The 18,884-nt window shown below is 36.8% G+C and overlaps 3 protein-coding genes and 1 long non-coding RNA gene across 6 annotated transcripts; all 4 read left to right on the top strand.

Moving 5' to 3' along the window:
- Positions 1-2,561: 2,561 nt before the first annotated feature.
- On the top strand, positions 2,562-3,822 carry LOC118433090. Its single transcript, XR_004833172.1, has 3 exons — positions 2,562-2,673; positions 3,011-3,166; positions 3,303-3,822. It is a non-coding gene; the product is annotated as an uncharacterized LOC118433090 (long non-coding RNA).
- A 647-nt stretch (positions 3,823-4,469) lies between these two features.
- LOC118433089 lies at positions 4,470-16,355 on the top strand. 2 transcript variants are annotated; one of them, XM_035844683.1, is made up of 5 exons: positions 4,470-4,511; positions 4,571-4,637; positions 4,713-4,823; positions 15,431-15,542; positions 15,945-16,355. In XM_035844683.1, exons 2-5 carry the CDS (start codon positions 4,611-4,613, stop codon positions 16,253-16,255), a joined length of 561 nt encoding a protein of 186 aa, XP_035700576.1. In that variant the 5' UTR covers positions 4,470-4,511; positions 4,571-4,610; the 3' UTR covers positions 16,256-16,355. The 2 variants fall into 2 exon arrangements, with proteins under 2 accessions (XP_035700576.1, XP_035700577.1); XM_035844684.1 differs by having other exon boundaries at positions 4,471-4,511; positions 4,568-4,637.
- Positions 5,746-9,369, top strand: LOC110861397. The gene is made up of 2 exons (XM_022110501.2): positions 5,746-9,074; positions 9,147-9,369. The coding sequence occupies exon 1, from the start codon at positions 5,780-5,782 to the stop codon at positions 8,723-8,725; it is 2,946 nt and encodes a 981-aa protein (XP_021966193.2). The 5' UTR covers positions 5,746-5,779; the 3' UTR covers positions 8,726-9,074; positions 9,147-9,369.
- Positions 16,356-16,411: 56 nt separating the features above from the next.
- LOC118433088 lies at positions 16,412-18,000 on the top strand. Of its 2 annotated transcripts, none has more exons than XM_035844681.1 (3): positions 16,412-16,676; positions 16,748-16,840; positions 17,480-18,000. In XM_035844681.1, the coding sequence occupies exons 1-3, from the start codon at positions 16,451-16,453 to the stop codon at positions 17,824-17,826; spliced, it is 666 nt and encodes a 221-aa protein (XP_035700574.1). In that variant the 5' UTR covers positions 16,412-16,450; the 3' UTR covers positions 17,827-18,000. The 2 variants fall into 2 exon arrangements, with proteins under 2 accessions (XP_035700574.1, XP_035700575.1); XM_035844682.1 differs by having other exon boundaries at positions 17,148-17,713.
- The last annotated feature ends 884 nt before the right edge of the window (positions 18,001-18,884 follow it).

The following is an 18,884-nucleotide window of genomic DNA, read 5'->3' as shown; positions in this document are numbered from 1 at the left end:
AACGACAAAATGAATATGCTCAGGTGGGGCCCGGCGTAGCCGGAAGATTCCTTTCGTACCGAGCACCCAAAAGGTCCCACAACTCTAGCGCCCAAACCATGCAATTTAAGGAAGAATGACAAGAGACAAAATAGTTAGAGTATTCTGTGAGATGCGCCGCGTTAGTTTGAAATTTCAAAATTTTTTAGTCCTTCCATTAGAAATCGATTTTTGAAAGCTATTTTTCGATAATTTCGACGTAGGAATTAAACTTTCTTATTAGACATATGACTTTATTAAATTGCATAGGTAAAACCGAATTTTTTTTGTATAACGCATTTTTACGTACAAAGTCAATTTAATGACTTTGAGAGGATAATTAAGAAAATTACCAATTTGGGAGCTGTAAATAAGTAATCCAATTCGATCGTACTTCAAACGCAAGGCGTGCTGGTCTAGTGGTTAGTACGTGCTGACCGAACTCGAGCTGTCGCGGGTTCGAAGCCGACTGTAGCTAATGTTTTTGCACAAATTTTTTCACCAAAATGAATATCATTTTGGACGAAAATTTCATTGAGAATTCAATTCTGTAATTATTTTTGACCTCTGACCTTCCGCGGACCTTGTGGTCGAAGAGCAAAAATAGCTTAATCGCATGCGTGGTGTCATTCCGGAAGCAAATTTCACCCCGACTTCGATGGGATAATTATTTTTGACCTCTGACCTTCAGGCGACCTTGTAGCCCAGGTCAGAGGTCAAACAAGGAATTTGACCATATGGAGTACCTATCAAAACGTATTATCGAGTACGGTCGGTCTTGATGTGGGGTGAATTGCAACTGGGCAATTTGAGCTAATGGTAGATACTAACGAGAAAGTAATGGAGATATAGAAACGCGTGTGTTACGAACAATTTCATGCGGTTTCACCTCTTTCTTACGGTGGCAACTTATGTAATAATCCCTCGTCAGAAATCGCCACTAAGTGAGTACATGCGGTGTAGAGGTGTTTCAAATTTGGAAATCAGGTCATCTCATGTCCAATAATTTTCGCAAGCCCATCCTCATCAAAGAAATTATTGACCTTTAATCTCGTCAATTTTGGGAAGTAAGTACCTCCAAGAGAGGGGAAATCTAAGGAAATGTTAGATTCAAGACGCTCCAATTGAAGTTCTTCTAAAGTCTTGGACGCCGAGAGTATTAGTCTGATGCAGAATTCTCTATGGGAGTGAAATTCATTCCCGTGTGGATACTGGACATTAATTGTTTTGAAATTGTTGACGGGTCGAAATATAGAGAAATCGAGAGGACCTAGCTTGTACTTGAGGACGGATGGAATTTTGAGGAAGATATGAGTTGGACAGAAGTTGAGTTTTTCTACTATCGATGAAATATCTAAATATTCCTCATTCTCCTTAAGGTAAGAGGATATTTCAAGTGCAGTTATTGTCCTCATTTTTAGGACTGGGGTAGATCCATAATTCCAGGTCACAATGGAAGGCCCCAATGTTAGAAAACGGGCTTTATTCCCCGACGTCATTTTTTAATATATTTTTGCATATTTGGTGATTTGGTTGATCATTATGGATACTATAGAAAAATTGAGTAACCACACCTGTTGTTATAACTTGACCATTGTTAGGCCAAGTTATAACAAATATGAAATTATCAAAAGTGCATGCATGCAATTGGGCACGCAATGCCAAAATGCTCATATGAGAATCAGAGCTTCTGCAATGTTTGAGATTGACTAAACATGGGATTGTTTAAAGTGTAAGCATGTATGCAATGTCAAAATGTTCATATGAGAATGGGAGTTTTAGCGACACTTGAGTGAACGAGATCGTCTAAACATGGGATTGTTTTTAACTCTAGTTGTTATACAATGCCAAAATGTTCAGATGAATATGATCGTGCTTGTGACAACCCAGTGAACAGACTGGAAATACCGACCAGACGGTTAAAAAGTTAATTTATTAATTAATTAACTAATTCAAAACAGTTTAAATGAAAAATTGTTAGCAAGTTGGAAGTGATATATGTGAAGTGATGAACAATACCAAAAACGCGTTATTGTCCAGTCGAACCGAATCCCTTATCACCGCGCGGCTCGCGGGATAAGAACTCACTTCTTTGAACGCCGTGTTCTTCGTCTTTCTTAGTTCCTTCAACGTATCGCACTGGTCCGTGGTACATTGGGATTACTGCAAGCTGCCCGAGGCGTGACGCCGCTTTGTAAGCGAAGTTTTCGCTCGAGTTGTTGTGCAAGATAATCTTCATCGTCCCAGTATAATCATGGTCGATTATGCCACCTTAAATAAATTTTATAAATTTGTAATTATTCAATTTGTAACAGTAATGTAATAATGAACAACAAACCTGCTGTGGATATCATTGTTGCTGCGGCCAATCCTGACCTCCCCTTAATCAAACCAAAGTGGTTGAGGGGCAGTATAACTTGGATCCCCGTCTCCACCACACCAACACCGCCACCACTGATTTCTCCAGAGTTTTGAGAAAATAGGTCATATGCTGCTGATCCAGGCATAGCCTTCCTCGGAAACATTGCCCGTCTATGACGACGAACAAAGATAAGTCCGTCAACTGTGTAAGAAATTAATAGACAACAATTTTAGTTAATTAATGAAGTATTGGAATTTATTTATTTTCAGAATTGATCCGGTGCTAATTTGAAGGTAAGTATTGAGAGGATTTATGGAGCAATAACTAATAATCTAGTATTTGTAACCAAAATTTGAATTTTAAAACTTTTAGTGAGCTTAACATCAAATAAAGCTCTAAGCGTCCGGTTTTGCCGGGAGCCTGCTACCAACGTCGTTGCGCATTTCTTCTAACGCTTTTACTAATGACCAATAGTGGTCGACCAGAATATTTGCGCCCACATTTTGATTTTTGCGTAAAGATAAATATGTTTTTGAGTTGTTATGCCATGTTTGGAGTCGGAGGTAGTATTCGCCTCCTAAAAACCCCTCCCACCAAATTGAATTTTGCGAATCTTTCTTCTCTTCGTAGGACGAGAAGTTTTTCTTAATTGTACCTGGCTGTTCACCTGCTCCTCCGCCGCTGAAGTGAGGCTGGGGATCCTTCTTGGATGTCTTCCGCTTAGCGTCCTTCACGGCCGACTTGACTTGGTCCTCTTCGCAGGCTTCTTATCGTCGTCGCCTGAAAGTGAGCAATTAATTTAGTTAATGTTTTGCATTGAGTATTTGAAAATAATCGAATTATATAAAATATTAATCTACGTCTCGAATGTGTTAATATTTAAAATTAATAAATAAAAAAATATTACCAGCTTTTCGCTTAGTTCCAGATCCCGATCCCTGCCTAGGTCCTTCGTTAGACTTTTTCATGGGCTTCTTTTCCGCATCCTTAACTTCTTCTCGTCTACCTGTAAATAAGAGCGTAAACGTAATGTAAATTTACAAATTAAAAAATAAAATAAATGAGTAAAGTAAAACGATAAATCTTACGGTCGCTATCCTTATGTTTCTTCTCGGCTTCCTTTCTGCCCTTGTGGGTCGTCTTGTTCTTGGCGTCTCTTCTCGGGGATCGGTCCGATTCCGAGTCGTCCGACCAAATTGCTTTCTTGCTCCTAGGCCTTTTACCCTCATCGCTGCTGCCCGACGAACTGCGATGACTTGACCGTGAAGAACTACTATCGCTGGAACTGCGGCTCGTGCTGCGAGTGGCGCTGCGGCTTCTGCGATTATCGTTTTCTGAAATAGAAATTAAATTGTAGATTCAAATAATTTTTTCTGTTTTCTTTGCTTTTGAAGCAATTTGCTTAAGAATATGTCTGAATAAAATTTCTGAAAGAAAAAAAACTTACTTTTTGGCATGATGAAAAATTTTCTTCTTGTTCACAATTCAAAGTTAACTCCTCGAAATTATTTCTTTGACTAATACGACTAAATGGAGATCGTCGTCTTTTATATCGTGATTTAATCTCAAAATTGAACATGATGACGACAGTAAACAAGAATATAAAATAATACGATAACAAGTGAATACTTGCTTGTTAATGGAGTGATCTAATTAATTACTTTGTTGTGACTATGCGTATTATCTTCTTTGTTTGAGTTATTTTCTTTGTAACAAGAGGTATTTAGTAGATTGTTATTAAATTATTTTTTATTTATTTTTAATACTTCTTTCTGTGTACTTGATCTTTGACATTTTAGTCGTCATGATGTCACTTCAGTAGTATAAATATGAGAACCGAATTATTTTTAAATTCCATTTGGTATTTGATTATACACCCGATATCAACACGCCAAATTGTCACAAATAATTTAAGCTATCAACTCACAAAAGTATGATACACATACGTAAATTATGTCAGCTGATGACATAATTACTTAATTTAATTGAGATGATGATGATATAATAATTATAATAAACTTTCTTATTATTTAGACGCAAATCTCGGAATTTTGTCGTATTGTCGCTGCTGCTGCTGCTGCTGCTGCTGCTACTCGCGGCTGGTGATGCTCGAAGGAATGAAACAATCTATGTGAGTACGACCACCACATTTATCTATAATGACAATTTAATAATTAAATACTGTAGCAGACTGGAGAACGAGCGGATTCTTTTATAAGCGGAGGAATATATGCGTTTTCACTTCTCTCATATCAATGTGCGTCCTTGCGAATTTATGATTTATTCAATATTTAATCTTTCTTATCCTCATTTCGTGTCATAATTTTTATAGATGAATTCATGGAAATCTTCTACGAGATGCATCCCATGTGGACTTCAATTCGCCTCAGCAAGGCGGTTCGAAAAACACGTTGCGAATCACAGAAGGCCTTTTAGATTATATGTATGCAAGTTATGTAATTTAGAATTCACTCAACACAAAGCGTACGATATTCATATAAATTCACATAGATGTCCGCATTGCATGTATGAGGACAGCGATATTTTTGCTGTAAATAATCATATTTTGACGCACATAAAATCTTCTACGACGGCAGCAAGCAGTCGACAGACGGGATCGAGAAAGCGACAAAACGACGCATACCCTTTTAAAGAGATAGCTGCATTTAAGGGATATGTCAGAACATATCGACATAGAAATAACAAGAAAAATGCTCCGTATCGTACATTAATGGAATATTTTTCAGAAAACAAGCGTTGTATTTATGGCATTATTAAACAATGCTTAAATGACTACAAATCCGTAAAAATTCAAATAACCCTGACATGTAAATTTATTAGAGACACCCCGTTTTGCGACAAGAAGAAGAGGAATATTGTACACAATTTATAAATTCGAATATGAAAGTTGTATTGAACAAATTTTATCTGACTGACGTTTTAAACGAGATTGATACGAATTTTCAACACCAAATTGAAATATTCGAGAAATATGGTTCGGGATGGAACTTATGCGAAATTCTAGGAAGCGATATTCGGGTTGCCGAGTTCGAGATTTTGCGAGGTGGTTGCTTTGTATCGGTCCCTGAAGAGTTGGTTGGAAAGAAAGCAATTATCTAATAATTGGATTACACGGAGTTAAGTGGAAAAGTCGAAGAAAAAGTTTTGCTTTATTTTGTCAATATTTCGAATGCTATCTGCTATTCATTATCAAGATATTTACAAGATGGGAAATTTGTTACAAGATTTCGTAGTTGAAATTAGTTAGTGTAAATTCATAAAAATAGTTGTCATGTTTGTGGCGTTGGATACTGGGGTCACGTTTTGAAGTGATAAAAAGCAATTATCCATCCGCAAATGCAGGGAAACAAATGCTTTCAATGGGCTTTTCTGATTGGCATGCATATTAACGATATAAAGTCACTTCATAGAGCAAGGATCAGACAGTACGAAAAATTTGTAAATAATTATGATTGGAAATGCATTGAGTTTCCTACAACACAGCAGAATATCAAAACATTTGAAAGTCGAAACGCTGAGAAGATGTTCGCTGTAAATGTATTCGGGTTCGATGATCGAGGGAAGCTAAATATTAAATACCAAAGTATGCACATCCGAGATAAAAAACGGAAAATTGTTAACCTACTTTACGTTCAAACCTGTGCAAATAATCCAGGACATTTTATGTACATAAATGGAATTGAAAAACTTTACGGTTCTAAAAATCATCATAAGCGATTACTGTGTTATAATTGCCTTGCTCTATTTCCAAGTCAAGCTCGCTTAAATAAACACGAAGAACTTTGTTTTTGTTTCAAGAAGCAACGCGTTTGCATGCCAGATCCCTATGATTTACGCGAGGAGCCTGTTTGTCGATTTAAAAAGTTTGAAAATAAGTTAAAATCTAGGTTTGTCATTTATTCGGATTTTGAGGCTCTCTGTATGAAAGTAAAGCGAAGAAGAGGAAAAATACGGCAGTACGCTAAACATGTTCCGAGCGGTTATTGTTTTGTAGTTGTCTCAAACGATGAAGTGATTTATAAATCGTTATATCGTGGAAAGGATTGCATGGAAATATTCGTAAAAGAGCTTGATGAAATTTGCGATCAACTAAATAGTTTGAATTTAAACAAGGTGCCCATGAGAAATCTTACATTAGAAGAGCAAACATTGTATGAAGAGAGTAATATTTGTCACATTTGTGAAAATGTTCTCCAGGAGGATAAAGTAAGGGACCATTCACATGAAACTGGACGCTTTAGGGGGGCAGCGCATCGTCAATGTAATGCCAAATACCGTCAAAAAGATAGAATACCGGTTTTAATGCACAATTTTAGGAGCTATGATTCGCACTTACTGCTTAGTTACGTCAGAAAACTGTCTGCGAAAGAAGTGAAAGTGATTCCGTCTAATTCTGAAAAGTATATGGCGTTGCTCTGTGAGAATTACGTTTTTCTGGATTCGTTTCTCTTCCTCACAGCCTCGCTGGATACTCTGACGAATGACTTGTTGTTGGGAAATAATTTTGAGCAAGACTTCAAACCATTAATACAGATTTTCGGACAGGGTGCGGCTAAAGAGATGTCCAGAAAAGGAATTTATATGTATGAATATATGGATAAGTGGAAAAAGTTTGATCAAAAAAAGTTTCCCAAAAAATCCGACTTTTACAATTCATTGGCAAGTTCGGGCGTTTCAGATGTTGATTACAAGTACGGTAAACATATTTTCAAATCATATTGCTCGGATTTAGGGGATTATCATGATCTCTATTTAATGACCGATACTTTGTTGTTGGCTTGTGTTTTCGAGAAATTTCGTGAGGTTGCCTTGACACATTATAAACTAGATCCTGTTCACTATTATTCGCTAGCAGGGTATTCATGGGATGCTGCATTATTAAATACGAAACAGGTTTTAGATTTGTTTATCGATTCTGCCATGTATAATACTATAGAATTAGGACTCCGCGGTGGTGTTTCAATGATTTCGACGCGATATGCTTCGGCGAGGAATAAGTATATACGAAAAAGCGGAAAAATAAAAGATGGAGACAATTATCTTTTTTACATTGACAAGAACAATTTGTACGGGGAAGCTCTTCTTCAGCATTTGCCCACAGGAGATTTTGAATGGGAAGACGCAGAGTTCGTTCAGAATTTGACAACGGAAGAAATTGTAAAATGGGGCGATGAAGATAATATCGGGCGAATTTTAGTGGTGGACCTAGGGTACGGGTCGGCATTGCACCCCAAACATTCAGAGTACCCGCTTGCCCTCGAGAAAATTTGTGTAAACAGTAAGCTACTTTCTTCGTATCAGACAGACCTTATTTCGCATTATAATATGACTTATTCTGAGAAGCAACCTAAGCTCGTACCGCATTTGGGCCCTCGTAAAAGGTACGCTGTTCATTATAGGAATTTAAAATATTATTTAAAGAAAGGAATGACTTTAGAAAAAGTACACAGTGTAATTAAGTTCAGTCAATCTGCATGGTTGAAAAATTATGTCTTATTTAACGGTTCTTTGCGTCAACAAGCACGAACCATTTTTGAACAAAATCTGTTCAAATTTATTGTAAATAGCATTTTCGGGAAATCCGCAGAACAAGTACGAAATCGAGAAGATGTTAGAATTGTGAGTAACCTAGAGCAGATGAAGAAGTTGACTAGACATTCGAATTTCAAAAATTATCAAATTTTAAGTCCTGACCTCGTCATAACTTTTCTTGACCGCGCAGTGGTGAAATTAAATAAGCCGTTGTATATTGCCTTCACAGTACTCGACTTAAGTAAACTCTTTATGTATGAGTGGCACTATGATAAAATTGGCGAGTGGTTCGGGGAAAGAGCGAAATTCTTGTTTACAGATACTGATTCATTAGCATATTCAATAACCACTGAAGATTTGTACGAGGACTTGGCTGAGCACGCTGACGAGTTTGATTTTAGTAATTATGACCAATCACACTTTCTTTATTCGAACGTCAACAAGAAAGTTATAGGGAAGATGACAGATGAAGCAAAAGGAAATGTTCTAGAGAGTTTCGTAGGTGTTGCGCCGAAGATGTATTCCTTTCTTGGAAAAGGTATAAGAAAGAAAGCAATGAAAGGTGTCAAGAAACAAATAGTTGATAAGTACATTAATCATAAACGATTAAAATCAGTGCTATTCAAACAAAAGAAATTGGTATGCAGGATGAATCTGATTCGTTCACGGCATCACAAACTCTATTCTGGAAACTTTTCGAAAGTTGCACTCCATTGCTTTGATTCAAAGAGATACATTTTAGCTGATGGGATTAATACCATAGCCCATCATGATTGTCGCATCGTTGCGTAAACCGTTTACATCGGTTAGAATTTATGTTAAGTGTATATGTGAAATAATAAAATTAAGAGTTGTAAATTGCATGAAGTAAACGAAAATGGTTATATTTCATTTTAAATATATTAGTTTTATATTTGTACAAACATGTAAGTCGAGTCTATGCAATAAATATTTTCAAAAGAAATTTGATCCTTTTGCGACAAAGTGGACAATAATCTTGTGTACACACGCAGTCTAAACACATACTTAAATGGGCACAAGGCAGAACCACGAATCTCGCTTCAGATGCATCACAAATTTTGCAGATAGGATCAACCATTACGGTAGCCAGAATTGGAGTTCCAGCAGCTGCAGCTGAAAGGTAATCATTATAATATTTTGCATCGTCTGATTTTTTCTGTAGCGAAACTAACAAAATTTTTACCATTTTCAGAATGAGGTTCTTCAGAGGCGGTATCAACAGAAAAATTTTTCTATAGAAATAAAACAAAGCTTGTAATTCTAATATTACTAATACAAATTTGACTTGAAATTTTTTTTGATAAAATTACCTTCTGATTGGCTTTGGCTTTGTTAACCAATAAATATGTACACTTATTCGAAAAAAGAGCGTGTTCAATCCAAGGATTATCTTCTGGCAACCAATTGTGCGCGCCGACCCCACAGAAATAACAAATAACTTTATCTGATTCGCCGGAATAATAAAATCCACATTCGGCCAGCGTATGGGGTGTTTGCGCCTTATTGGTCGGCCATCCTTTGTACGATTGAAGCCGTTTTTGGAAAGTGCTCATGTCCTTATTAAACATGTTGAAAGGTTTATAAGTTAGGTGTTCCGAAACTTGTGCTTGCATTTTGATTTCGGCGTCGTTTTCTTTTAGCACCCGAATCTACATTACGCATCGGCGTAGGTCCATGTGTATCCCTCGATGAACGAGCTGAGTCTGAGTTAGAATTTAAGTTGTCTTTACTTGATATAGGTTTCCATTTTTTAAAGCCTCCCATCCTAGAAGCGCTATCGGTTTGATTAGAACGAATTCTGATTCCTTCCAGTGGACCCATTAAGTCTTGCTTAAAATCCTTGGACAACATTGTCGTTGGAACGTTTACCATCTTACAAACTGTTAACATACGATTAATACTTGCAGGATTATGACTACACTTCAATTCTCGTGTTACGTAATTTACCAAATCAATTATGTTGGTTTCCGGGGCAAATTCTGTTCCAAAAAAAGTTACCCTTCCATTTGTGTCCCATTTGATAAGATCGGGCCTTGATTTCAGCATGGTCATGAGAGGAATAAGCTTCGTAGCTTTGACGTTTGCGGGCTCATTTCTGAGTAAGATAATATCGTCCAAATTTAAAGGAGAACTTTGAGGAACTTCATTAAGTGTATCTGGATCCCACGCCGTCGCTGAACCTTTCGACGACGCGAAACTCTGGTTTAAGGTTGAGTTTGGTGACGATATAGCAGATGAAAAATGATCTAGGGATCTGGTTTGTCTAGGCTAAGTTTGACCTTTATAGGATCAGCTAGTATTTGATTCAATTGTTGCTTTACACTTTTCATGATGGAACCATAAAGTTGAATTTTTATGTCATCAGGGATTTCAGAATTATCAAGTACTTGATCGGCTCGACCACTTGCATCACGAAAGAAATGCTCTTTGACTTGAGATAGAGGGGTATGTCTCTTTAGCAAACGCTTGTATTCGTCCTCTTCAACCAGTCGCATTCTTTGTGCCATTTTATAACCCCAATTGTGAGCCAATGGCTCTACCTGCAATTGCACCTAATGCTGATAAAACTGGTGAAATCAGAAAAGGTAGAAAACCACCCTTTTGCAATAATAAGTGCTTTTTCTTCTTGTGTGATAAAGTTCGTTTTGACAATTTTCTTATTGAGTCTTTGTGCAATGATAACTTTTTTAATTTCTGTTCTGCTACCGGAAAATTTCCACATACAATATTCATAGCAATCTCTGTGAGAGCTCTAATTTGGTCGGGAGTTGCCGCTTCAATGAGTTTCTTCCTGGTCTGGTCGTTGGATTTGTGTAACGTCTTCAGAAAACCTTGATTCCTCTGTAAGCATTTGCTCATCCTGATGTTGCAGTTTTTCGAAATAAAACGAAATTACAGCCGCCTTGAAATGGCTACAATGGGGATTTGCTTTATGCCATTTGCCTAATCGTAACGGGCACTGTTGCTCTGTCATTTCTTGCAAGTCGTTATATTCACATCTTAGCTGATCCCATAATTGATTAATGTTATCATCCATAGTATTAATGTCAATAAGTTTGCAATTTAGTTTAAACAAGTTTCGTAAAACGTTAACTTTTGCCATTCCCTTAGTATATACAATATTATCTACGTCTCTATTCAAAAGTTCTTGTAAATAATCTCGTACGGTAATAAATTTGTCGTTTCCAGATGACCAATAAATTTTATGCAAACGATTTTCGCAATACCGTACAATTCTTCTATCGTTCATGTGCAATCTATCGAAACTATACGGTGACTTGACAAAAAAATGATTTTCGAGATCAGAGGCGACGATTGACAATTCTTTTATAATAAATGCACTGTGCAACTGAAAGCCCTCAATTTCAATAATATATTTCATTTTGGTAGATAAACAAATTTATCCGTTTCACCTAAAATACCTTGTATTACTCTGTACTGATCGTCACAACGTGGGTGCAAATTTAACACTAAATAGGAGTAAGGATTTTTTGTAGCCTTTTTATAAGCGTCGGGAAGGAAGCGTGATTTGTTCGGGAAAACTTGTCTGCTTAAGTAATTAATTTGTGAAGCAAACGTAGGCGACTTCATAATTACTGTGTAATGGGTATTTAATCTCATGGTTTTACCGTGTTTACCTTGCGGGAATAAATTTTGGGTTAAAATTATTACAGAGACTGATTTGTGATGTGACCCCTTTGTAAGTAGTTGATGAATTTTTTCGCTTTGAACAGCGTCATTCATTTGATCGTCAATTACAATAATATTATTGATATCCGGATTAAATTCCTCCAGATCGAATTCCAAGCCTTTGATTAGTTCGACATGAGGTAATTTTGACACTAATTCTCTATACGCTTCTTGTTCCTCTGTGAAGCATATTACAACCCTATCTGGTGCTGGAGTGACAATCTTATTTGAATTTAGCAACAAGGATTTTAAAAATTGTGTCTTGCCTGATTGCGTAATTCCCGAAATACTCATAGAAAAAGGATGTAACAACTGAAATGTATTACCGTGGTCAATTTCCATTGTTATGCTTAAAGGATCTTTTTCTGAAATGAACTGTCACGACTGAGATTCCTTTGGTGAAATGGATTTCTTCTCCATATTCATTGCATAGCAATATTTCGATGGTGTCGAATTCCAACTTACTGATTGGTAAATAATATGGACGAAACGTTTGCGTTACGGTTTGACCTTCACGACCTGTGATATCCACGATTCGTAATAGAGGAACTAGACTGTCACCAACAATTTGAGGTTGTACAAAATCACAATAGACGAACATATGGTACATACTCCCGAAACAATCAGGTGGATTTGTAGCAGTATTTTTTCCAGTAAATTTTATAATATCGGGAAAACCCAGACAATTTGACAATAAGGACGATAGTTGAATTTCACTGTGTTCAGCGTTTACCGATACACGATTTACCTCAGAATCGTAGTTGAAAGTGGTAATCTGCTTCCCGCTTTCGACTTGAAGTGCTTTATTTAATTCTGTACATAATGTAACTATGGATGAATAATTTAGATTCGGTAATACATAGGTACCTCGCCAGTGCGGTTCTAAAACCCCAGTAAAAATTTCACGCTCGCTAACAAGGGTACGAAAACGAATTAGTCTATCGCTATCTCGCAAAAACGTTTTCATTGAGTGCTTATATGTTAATTCCGTTAGAGCAACTTCGTATTCGTCAGGTAAAAATTGAAAACGTTTCGGTAATTTTACCTTGAAGGAAGAAATTCTGTTATCTGGAAAGTAAAGAGGGCTAACGTTTGAGGGTAGGAATAAATAGAAGGACATTTTGTCGAGAGTTCAGAGTTCCATAAAACTTTAAACTATTAATGAAGACATTTGAGGATATGTCCTCATATTTATATCGTTGCTCGTAGCTTACAGATATATTGTGTCGAATCGTCGCTTATGAAAAGATCATAATTGTAGTGTACTAACTAAGGCGCAAAATGAAACGTCTGCACATATTTGATCATTCCGAATATCATAAGGCTCTACACGAACAAATTGGAAATGGAATCCCGGTATTTAACGGCTATCGACAGAAGGGTGGTGGTTTAGGAGGTATATTAGGATATATAGGTCGATATGCGCTGCCTCTTTTAAATAAATATATTCTTCCGCATGCTAAAAATGCTCTTATTAACACTATTTCTGATGTGACGAGCGGTGTACCTCTAAAGAGCTCAATTAAATCAAACGCAACGAGTTTGTTAAATAACGTTGGTAATCATATAGCTGGTCGTCAAGCGGGAGGCAACATGGTAAGAACAAAGCGAGTAAAATCTAGTTCCATAAGTTCATTACCGCTTAGGTCGCCGGCAAAGAAACATTGCTCGGTTGTTAGATCGAAACAAACCAAGGGTTATAATAAGAAAAGAAATAAAAAAATCAAGAAAATATCTAAAACTAAGACATCAAATAGAGCCAAGCCAAGAAGCAGAAGTGATATTTTTGGATAATGGCGATGATTAATAAATATTCAAGTCCATCAATTCGCGGGCAAGCCGATCTTTTCAGTTTGCCTGCGACCGATACCACCTTCGAATCGAGCTTTTTCGCCGAATATAAACCAGTGGTTAATATTCAGGATAGCGACGCTAAGATAGAATTCAGAATTGTAGGAAATTCTTCACAGTACTTAGATTTATTCGATCATTTTTGCTATTTCCGTGTAAAAATAATCTGCGGGGACGGAAAAGATCTACCTGCCGATGCTGACGTTAGTACAGCAAATTTGTTCATGCATTCACTCTTTACGAATTGTGATGTTAGTATCAATCAACAATTGGTGTCTACGAGTAATAATTGTTACATGTACAAGGCATATATGGAAACTCTATTGACGTTTGGAAGGGACTACTTTAATTCTCAGGGAACTTGTCCCCTATTTATCTTAGATACCGAGGAAGGAAAACTGGATAAAGCAAACACTGGATATGAGGGAAGAAAAAAATATATCGCATCCTCGAGCCCTCTCGAGCTAATTGATAAATTAAAATTTGATTTGTCCTATCAACAACGTTATATATTAAATGACACCACTGTAAACATTAGCTTAACACGGGCCACAGAACTGTTCTCATTACTTTACCCAGGACCAAAAAGTGGGGATCCTGATCTGAACCCAAAGATAAAATTTTTGGATGCAAGTTTATTTGTGAGAAAACATGTCCTTTATCCTAGTATCGTCCTCTCTCATCAAAAACTCTTAGATAGTGGCCACAGTGCCAGATATCCTTTTAAAAAATCTGATGTAAAATTCTTTTCAATTCCGAAATCGAGTCAATCCTTCATTGAGGAAAATGTTTTCATGAGCACTGTTCCGTCCAGAATTATATTGTGTCTCGTCCCTAGTTCGGGTTTTATTGGCGATTATAAAATTAATCCTTTTGTGTTTAAGAATTATAAAATTAATTTTATTTCCTTGTCGGTAAATAATGTACCAATCCCAATTAGAGGTTTAAATCTCGATTTCGATAATAATGCGTATTTACTACCGTATGATATGCTATTTTGTTCGCTTGGAATTGCCGGACAAGATCAAGGATTAACATTTGACCGGAAGAAGTTTGCTGAAATGTTTACATTTTTTGCTTTCGAGATAAACCATAGTGCGGATTCGACGTTACATTTAGAAAAAACTGGGTCAGTACGAGTAGAAATAAAATTCGCCTCAGCAGTTCCAGAAGCAGTTAATTGCTTAGTATACTCTGAGCATCAACGTGTTCTCGAAATAGATAAGTTTCGACAAATCAGCGTCCAGTAATGGATTCATATCAACTAAGATATGCCCTGCTTTGTTCCATCGAGGGTTTTACGGCTGTGTGTGCAATAGATCAGTTAAAATTAATCAAAGAAGACTCTTTCTCAGTTATCTGTAATAATCAAACATCCACCGAACCTGGAATGCACTGGGTTTGCTTCAGGAAAAGTAAGGGTACCGACCTTGTTGAATATTTCGATAGCTTTGCATTGCCAATAAATATGTACCCCAAACGTATGTTGTCGTTCTGTCGTGAGCATGGTAAAAGTATAAAGTATTCTCAAATCCAATATCAGTCGAATTTTAGCGATGCATGTGGTGATTATTGCTTAAATTTCTTAATTAAAAGATCTATGGCATACAGCTACGAAGATATCGTACATGAATTTTCAGAAACACAACTCACCAGTAATGATAACCTTGTAAAGCAATTTGTGGCGATAAACTTTAAATTCCCTTCATTTTCTAATTGTGAGCAAGTTTGTCAGAAAGAGTGCATGAAACGTGGGATTGACTTAAACGGTGTGTGTACCCAAACCAGTAAACATTGCACGAAAATATTTAGTAGGCTAAAAGTTCACTAACAATGTCTTTCGAAAAGTTAAATGAAATTTATTTCGATCCTGCGAACCCCGGAAGTTTCGGTGGTCCGGAACGACTCTCTAAAGTTGCTCATATTTCATTGCAGAAGGCGAAAGAGTTTTTGCAAGGCCACCAAACATATACAAGGAATAAGTACGTTCGTCACAAATTTCCAAGACGCAAGATTGTTGTACCGTCAATTGACTATTTATGGCAAGGTGATTTGATTACTGTTACGAAATTTAGCAGAAAAAATAAAGGTATAAAATTCTTACTAACCGTAATCGACGTATTAAGCCGTTATGCATTTGTTAGACCGTTGTCAAATAAAACCTGCTCCGTCGTAGCAAAAGCATTTCAAGATATTTTAGACACCAGTGGTCGTAAATGTAAATATCTTCAAACGGACCGAGGTCTTGAGTTTAGAGGTGCAGCCTTTCTCAAAATATTAGATATGAATAAAATAAACTTGTTTCATAATCATTACGAACTCAAAGCTGCCATGATAGAAAGATTTAATAGAACACTAATGCTTCGTCTGAATAAGTTTTTCACATTTACAAATGATACGAAATACATAGACGATTTACAAGACTTTGTACAATCCTATAATTCTTCAGTGCATAGGTCCATAAACTGTCGACCAAAAGATGTAAAGCCTTCCAATCAATTTAATGTTTGGATGAAGAGTTACGAGGATTTGCAGAAGTCAAAGCCGTCTACTCCTAAATTTCGAATCGGACAGTATGTTAGAATTAAGATTCAAACAGCAACATTCGAGAAAGGTTACGCTTCGACGTTCACCACTGACTTGTTCAAAATTCGAGAAATCGTAAACAGCATACCTGTGACATATAAGTTAAGTGATAATACAGGGGAAATAATTTTAGGTGTATTTTATCCTGAGGAATTATCTCTCGTAAAAATTTGAAATTAGTTCCCGAAAAAGTTTCTCGGAAACCTCTGAATTATGAGGCTTATAATTTTTTTTTTTTAAATTAGCATTTCCGAACCGGTTTTGAAAATGAAATAAGCAGCAATAAATAAACATAAAATACATAAAAAAAATATCCGAGTATTATCCGCATTTGTTCGCTGAGTTCGAACCTATTCACAAGTCTATAAGATGGAAAACAATCTGAAGGACTTAGCCTCAGACGACGAAAAAATTACATCTGAACAAGTGCCTGAAGATGCGCCTGTTTCTGCAAATGAGCCACCCAAGCGTGGTAAGCCCGATCTGGATGGGAAAGCCGGTTCTTCGAGTAAACCGTCGACTGCTCAGAAACTCAAAAAGTTCATCTGTAAAAGAAGGAAAATCGAAAAATCTTCACAAGCACCGTTAGCATCAGGTACTCATGTTTTTCATAGGAAGAATTTTTCCGAATCATTGCTTAGCTAAGGATCGTATATTCATATGTAGGTGTTGAATTTTCATCGTCTGGAACATCTTCATCGTCGGCATCATCATCCGACAACGAAGGGGCTCATGGAACAGACCTTACCGCAGTTTGTGGTATGAGCAAAATTATGCCAAAGCCATTTTTCAAGCCAAGGTTGAGCGCTAGAATTGATGATCACTCGATTGAGTGGTACACCTTAGGCAATGAGATCGTTTTAGACATTAAGCTTTGCGGTTACAGATGTACAGAATACTATAATAATCATGTGAGATTCCGAGGGCACTATTTACATGAATTACTTAATTTTTTGAACGAAATACCGAATATTTATAGAACCCAACTTCCTACACAAACTGCTCCGCTCAAATATTAAAAACTTTGTAAAGGCTTACAATAATTAGTTAATATTTGTAAATGCAGATCTTATGGACCACCTTTTTCCAGATCATTTGCTAAATGGTTGTATCGTGTTTAATAAGGGGTTCGGAGGAAAGTCTTATTTGCAATGTACGACAATCGGTGAAGAAATTACCATCACCATTGGCGGAAATTCGCTTTTTGAGTTCATTTCAATGAACAGAAGTCAGTTTGGCGAGTTTTTGAAAGTGTTGAATGAAATGAAAATCGAGTGTCACAATCTCTTCGATTTGGACGGACCTTTAGACTTAACTACTAGACAATAGGATTTTAGTTAAATATGAATAAAATGTTTCCTGCACACACAAAAATTGTTCAATCTTATTTATTTCTAGGTGATAACGACGGGAAACCTGACGGTATCACTAACGCTCAAAAGGTCTTTTTCGCAGTATTCGGAATTTCACCTACACCAAAACCTGCCGGCACTAATCAAATCGGTTGGCCCGATAGAGGATTCGAACTTAGTGACCAGGGTGCATTTGTGAGGAAAGACTATTTTGTAATGTGCACACTGAAATATTGGTATACCGAAATCCCGAAAATTTTGAAAAGGAACTTTAAGATCATAAAGAAATGCAATTATGAGAAACAAGCTATCATACAAGCCAAAAACAATGTTCATATTCCCACATTTGATTTTACCGGCGTATTAATGGTTTCTAAGCATTACATGGATTAATAAAAACACGAAATTGTTTAAAAAACAGAGGAACAAAATGTCTGCACCGTGTTTTTATTCGAGCGCATATATTGACATCGCATCGTAATTTATAGAAATAAAACAATATGAATTTGGCCACCCGTGGCCCATTTTCCCAGCGGCCCGCAAGGGCCGCTGGGAAAATGGACCAGGGGTGGCCAAATTCACAGCAGCACACACCCCCTGGGGGTAGTTGACTCCTCCCCCAGGGGTTGTGGTTTTGAAAATTATTGCATTCGGTAGATCTTTGGAATCTGATCAAAATTGATCTGATGAGATTTCTTCGTAGGATGCACCAAAACCAAGTTATAGGCGTTCGAACATACTCGACGCGTTTTGCGTCGAGTTTGCGACGTTGTGGCGCGGAGCACGACCTCATTCAGGGGTCCAGAAATATCCCAAACGACGCTAAACATATAGGAGTATAATATTAAAAAGGAAATTTTATGAATACACGCGCGGTTTGTTTGCAGGAATTTTTTGAAAATTGTTAAAAATATAGCCGAAATAGCCTAAATTTGCACACTAAAAAATATAATTATGAATGACTTCAAAATTGGAAATGCGTGAGTTCAATACTTATATTACATTAACGAATTTTTTTATAAAATTTTGGTAAACCTCAATAAAGTGGTTTTAACGTAAAAATGCAATATAAATATTGATCCATATATATATTCATAATTATATTTTTTAGTGTGCAAATTTAGGCTATTTCGGCTATATTTTTAACAATTTTCAAAAAATTCCTGCAAACAAACCGCGCGTGTATTCATAAAATTTCATTTTTAATATTATACTCCTATATGTTTAGCGTCGTTTGAGATATTTCCGGACCCCTGAATGAGGCCGCGCTCTGTGCCACAGGGTCGCAAAGTCGGCACAAAACGCAATATTTTGATGTTCGAACGCCTATAACTTGGTTTTGGTGCATCCTACGAAGAAATCTCATCAAATCAATTTTGATCAGCTTCCAAAGATCTACCGAATGCAGTAGTTTTCAAAACCACACCCCCTGGGGGAGGAGTCAACTCCCC

This window comes from Folsomia candida, unplaced genomic scaffold (genome assembly GCF_002217175.1).
Source record: "Folsomia candida strain VU population unplaced genomic scaffold, ASM221717v1 Fcan01_Sc041, whole genome shotgun sequence".
NCBI lineage: Eukaryota > Metazoa > Arthropoda > Collembola > Entomobryomorpha > Isotomidae > Folsomia > Folsomia candida.
Note: the sequence above shows the minus strand (reverse complement) of the source record. Positions and strands in the feature narration are given on the sequence as shown.

What these genes read in the sequence shown, in the direction of transcription:
- LOC118433089 (XM_035844683.1), top strand. Translation starts at nt 4,611, where the DNA reads ATGCGTTTTCACTTCTCTCATATCAAT. An exon ending in GAAGGCCTTTTAGATTATAT is followed by an intron (nt 4,824 to 15,430) that starts GTATGCAAGTTA and finishes ATTTCATTGCAG; the next exon opens with AAGGCGAAAGAGTTTTTGCA. An exon ending in AATTGACTATTTATGGCAAG is followed by an intron (nt 15,543 to 15,944) that starts GTGATTTGATTA and finishes ATAATTCTTCAG; the next exon opens with TGCATAGGTCCATAAACTGT.
- LOC110861397 (XM_022110501.2), top strand. Translation starts at nt 5,780, where the DNA reads ATGCATATTAACGATATAAAGTCACTTCATAGAGCAAGGATCAGACAG.
- LOC118433088 (XM_035844681.1), top strand. Translation starts at nt 16,451, where the DNA reads ATGGAAAACAATCTGAAGGACTTAGCCTCAGACGACGAAAAAATTACA. An exon ending in ACAAGCACCGTTAGCATCAG is followed by an intron (nt 16,677 to 16,747) that starts GTACTCATGTTT and finishes ATTCATATGTAG; the next exon opens with GTGTTGAATTTTCATCGTCT. An exon ending in AGACCTTACCGCAGTTTGTG is followed by an intron (nt 16,841 to 17,479) that starts GTATGAGCAAAA and finishes ATTTATTTCTAG; the next exon opens with GTGATAACGACGGGAAACCT.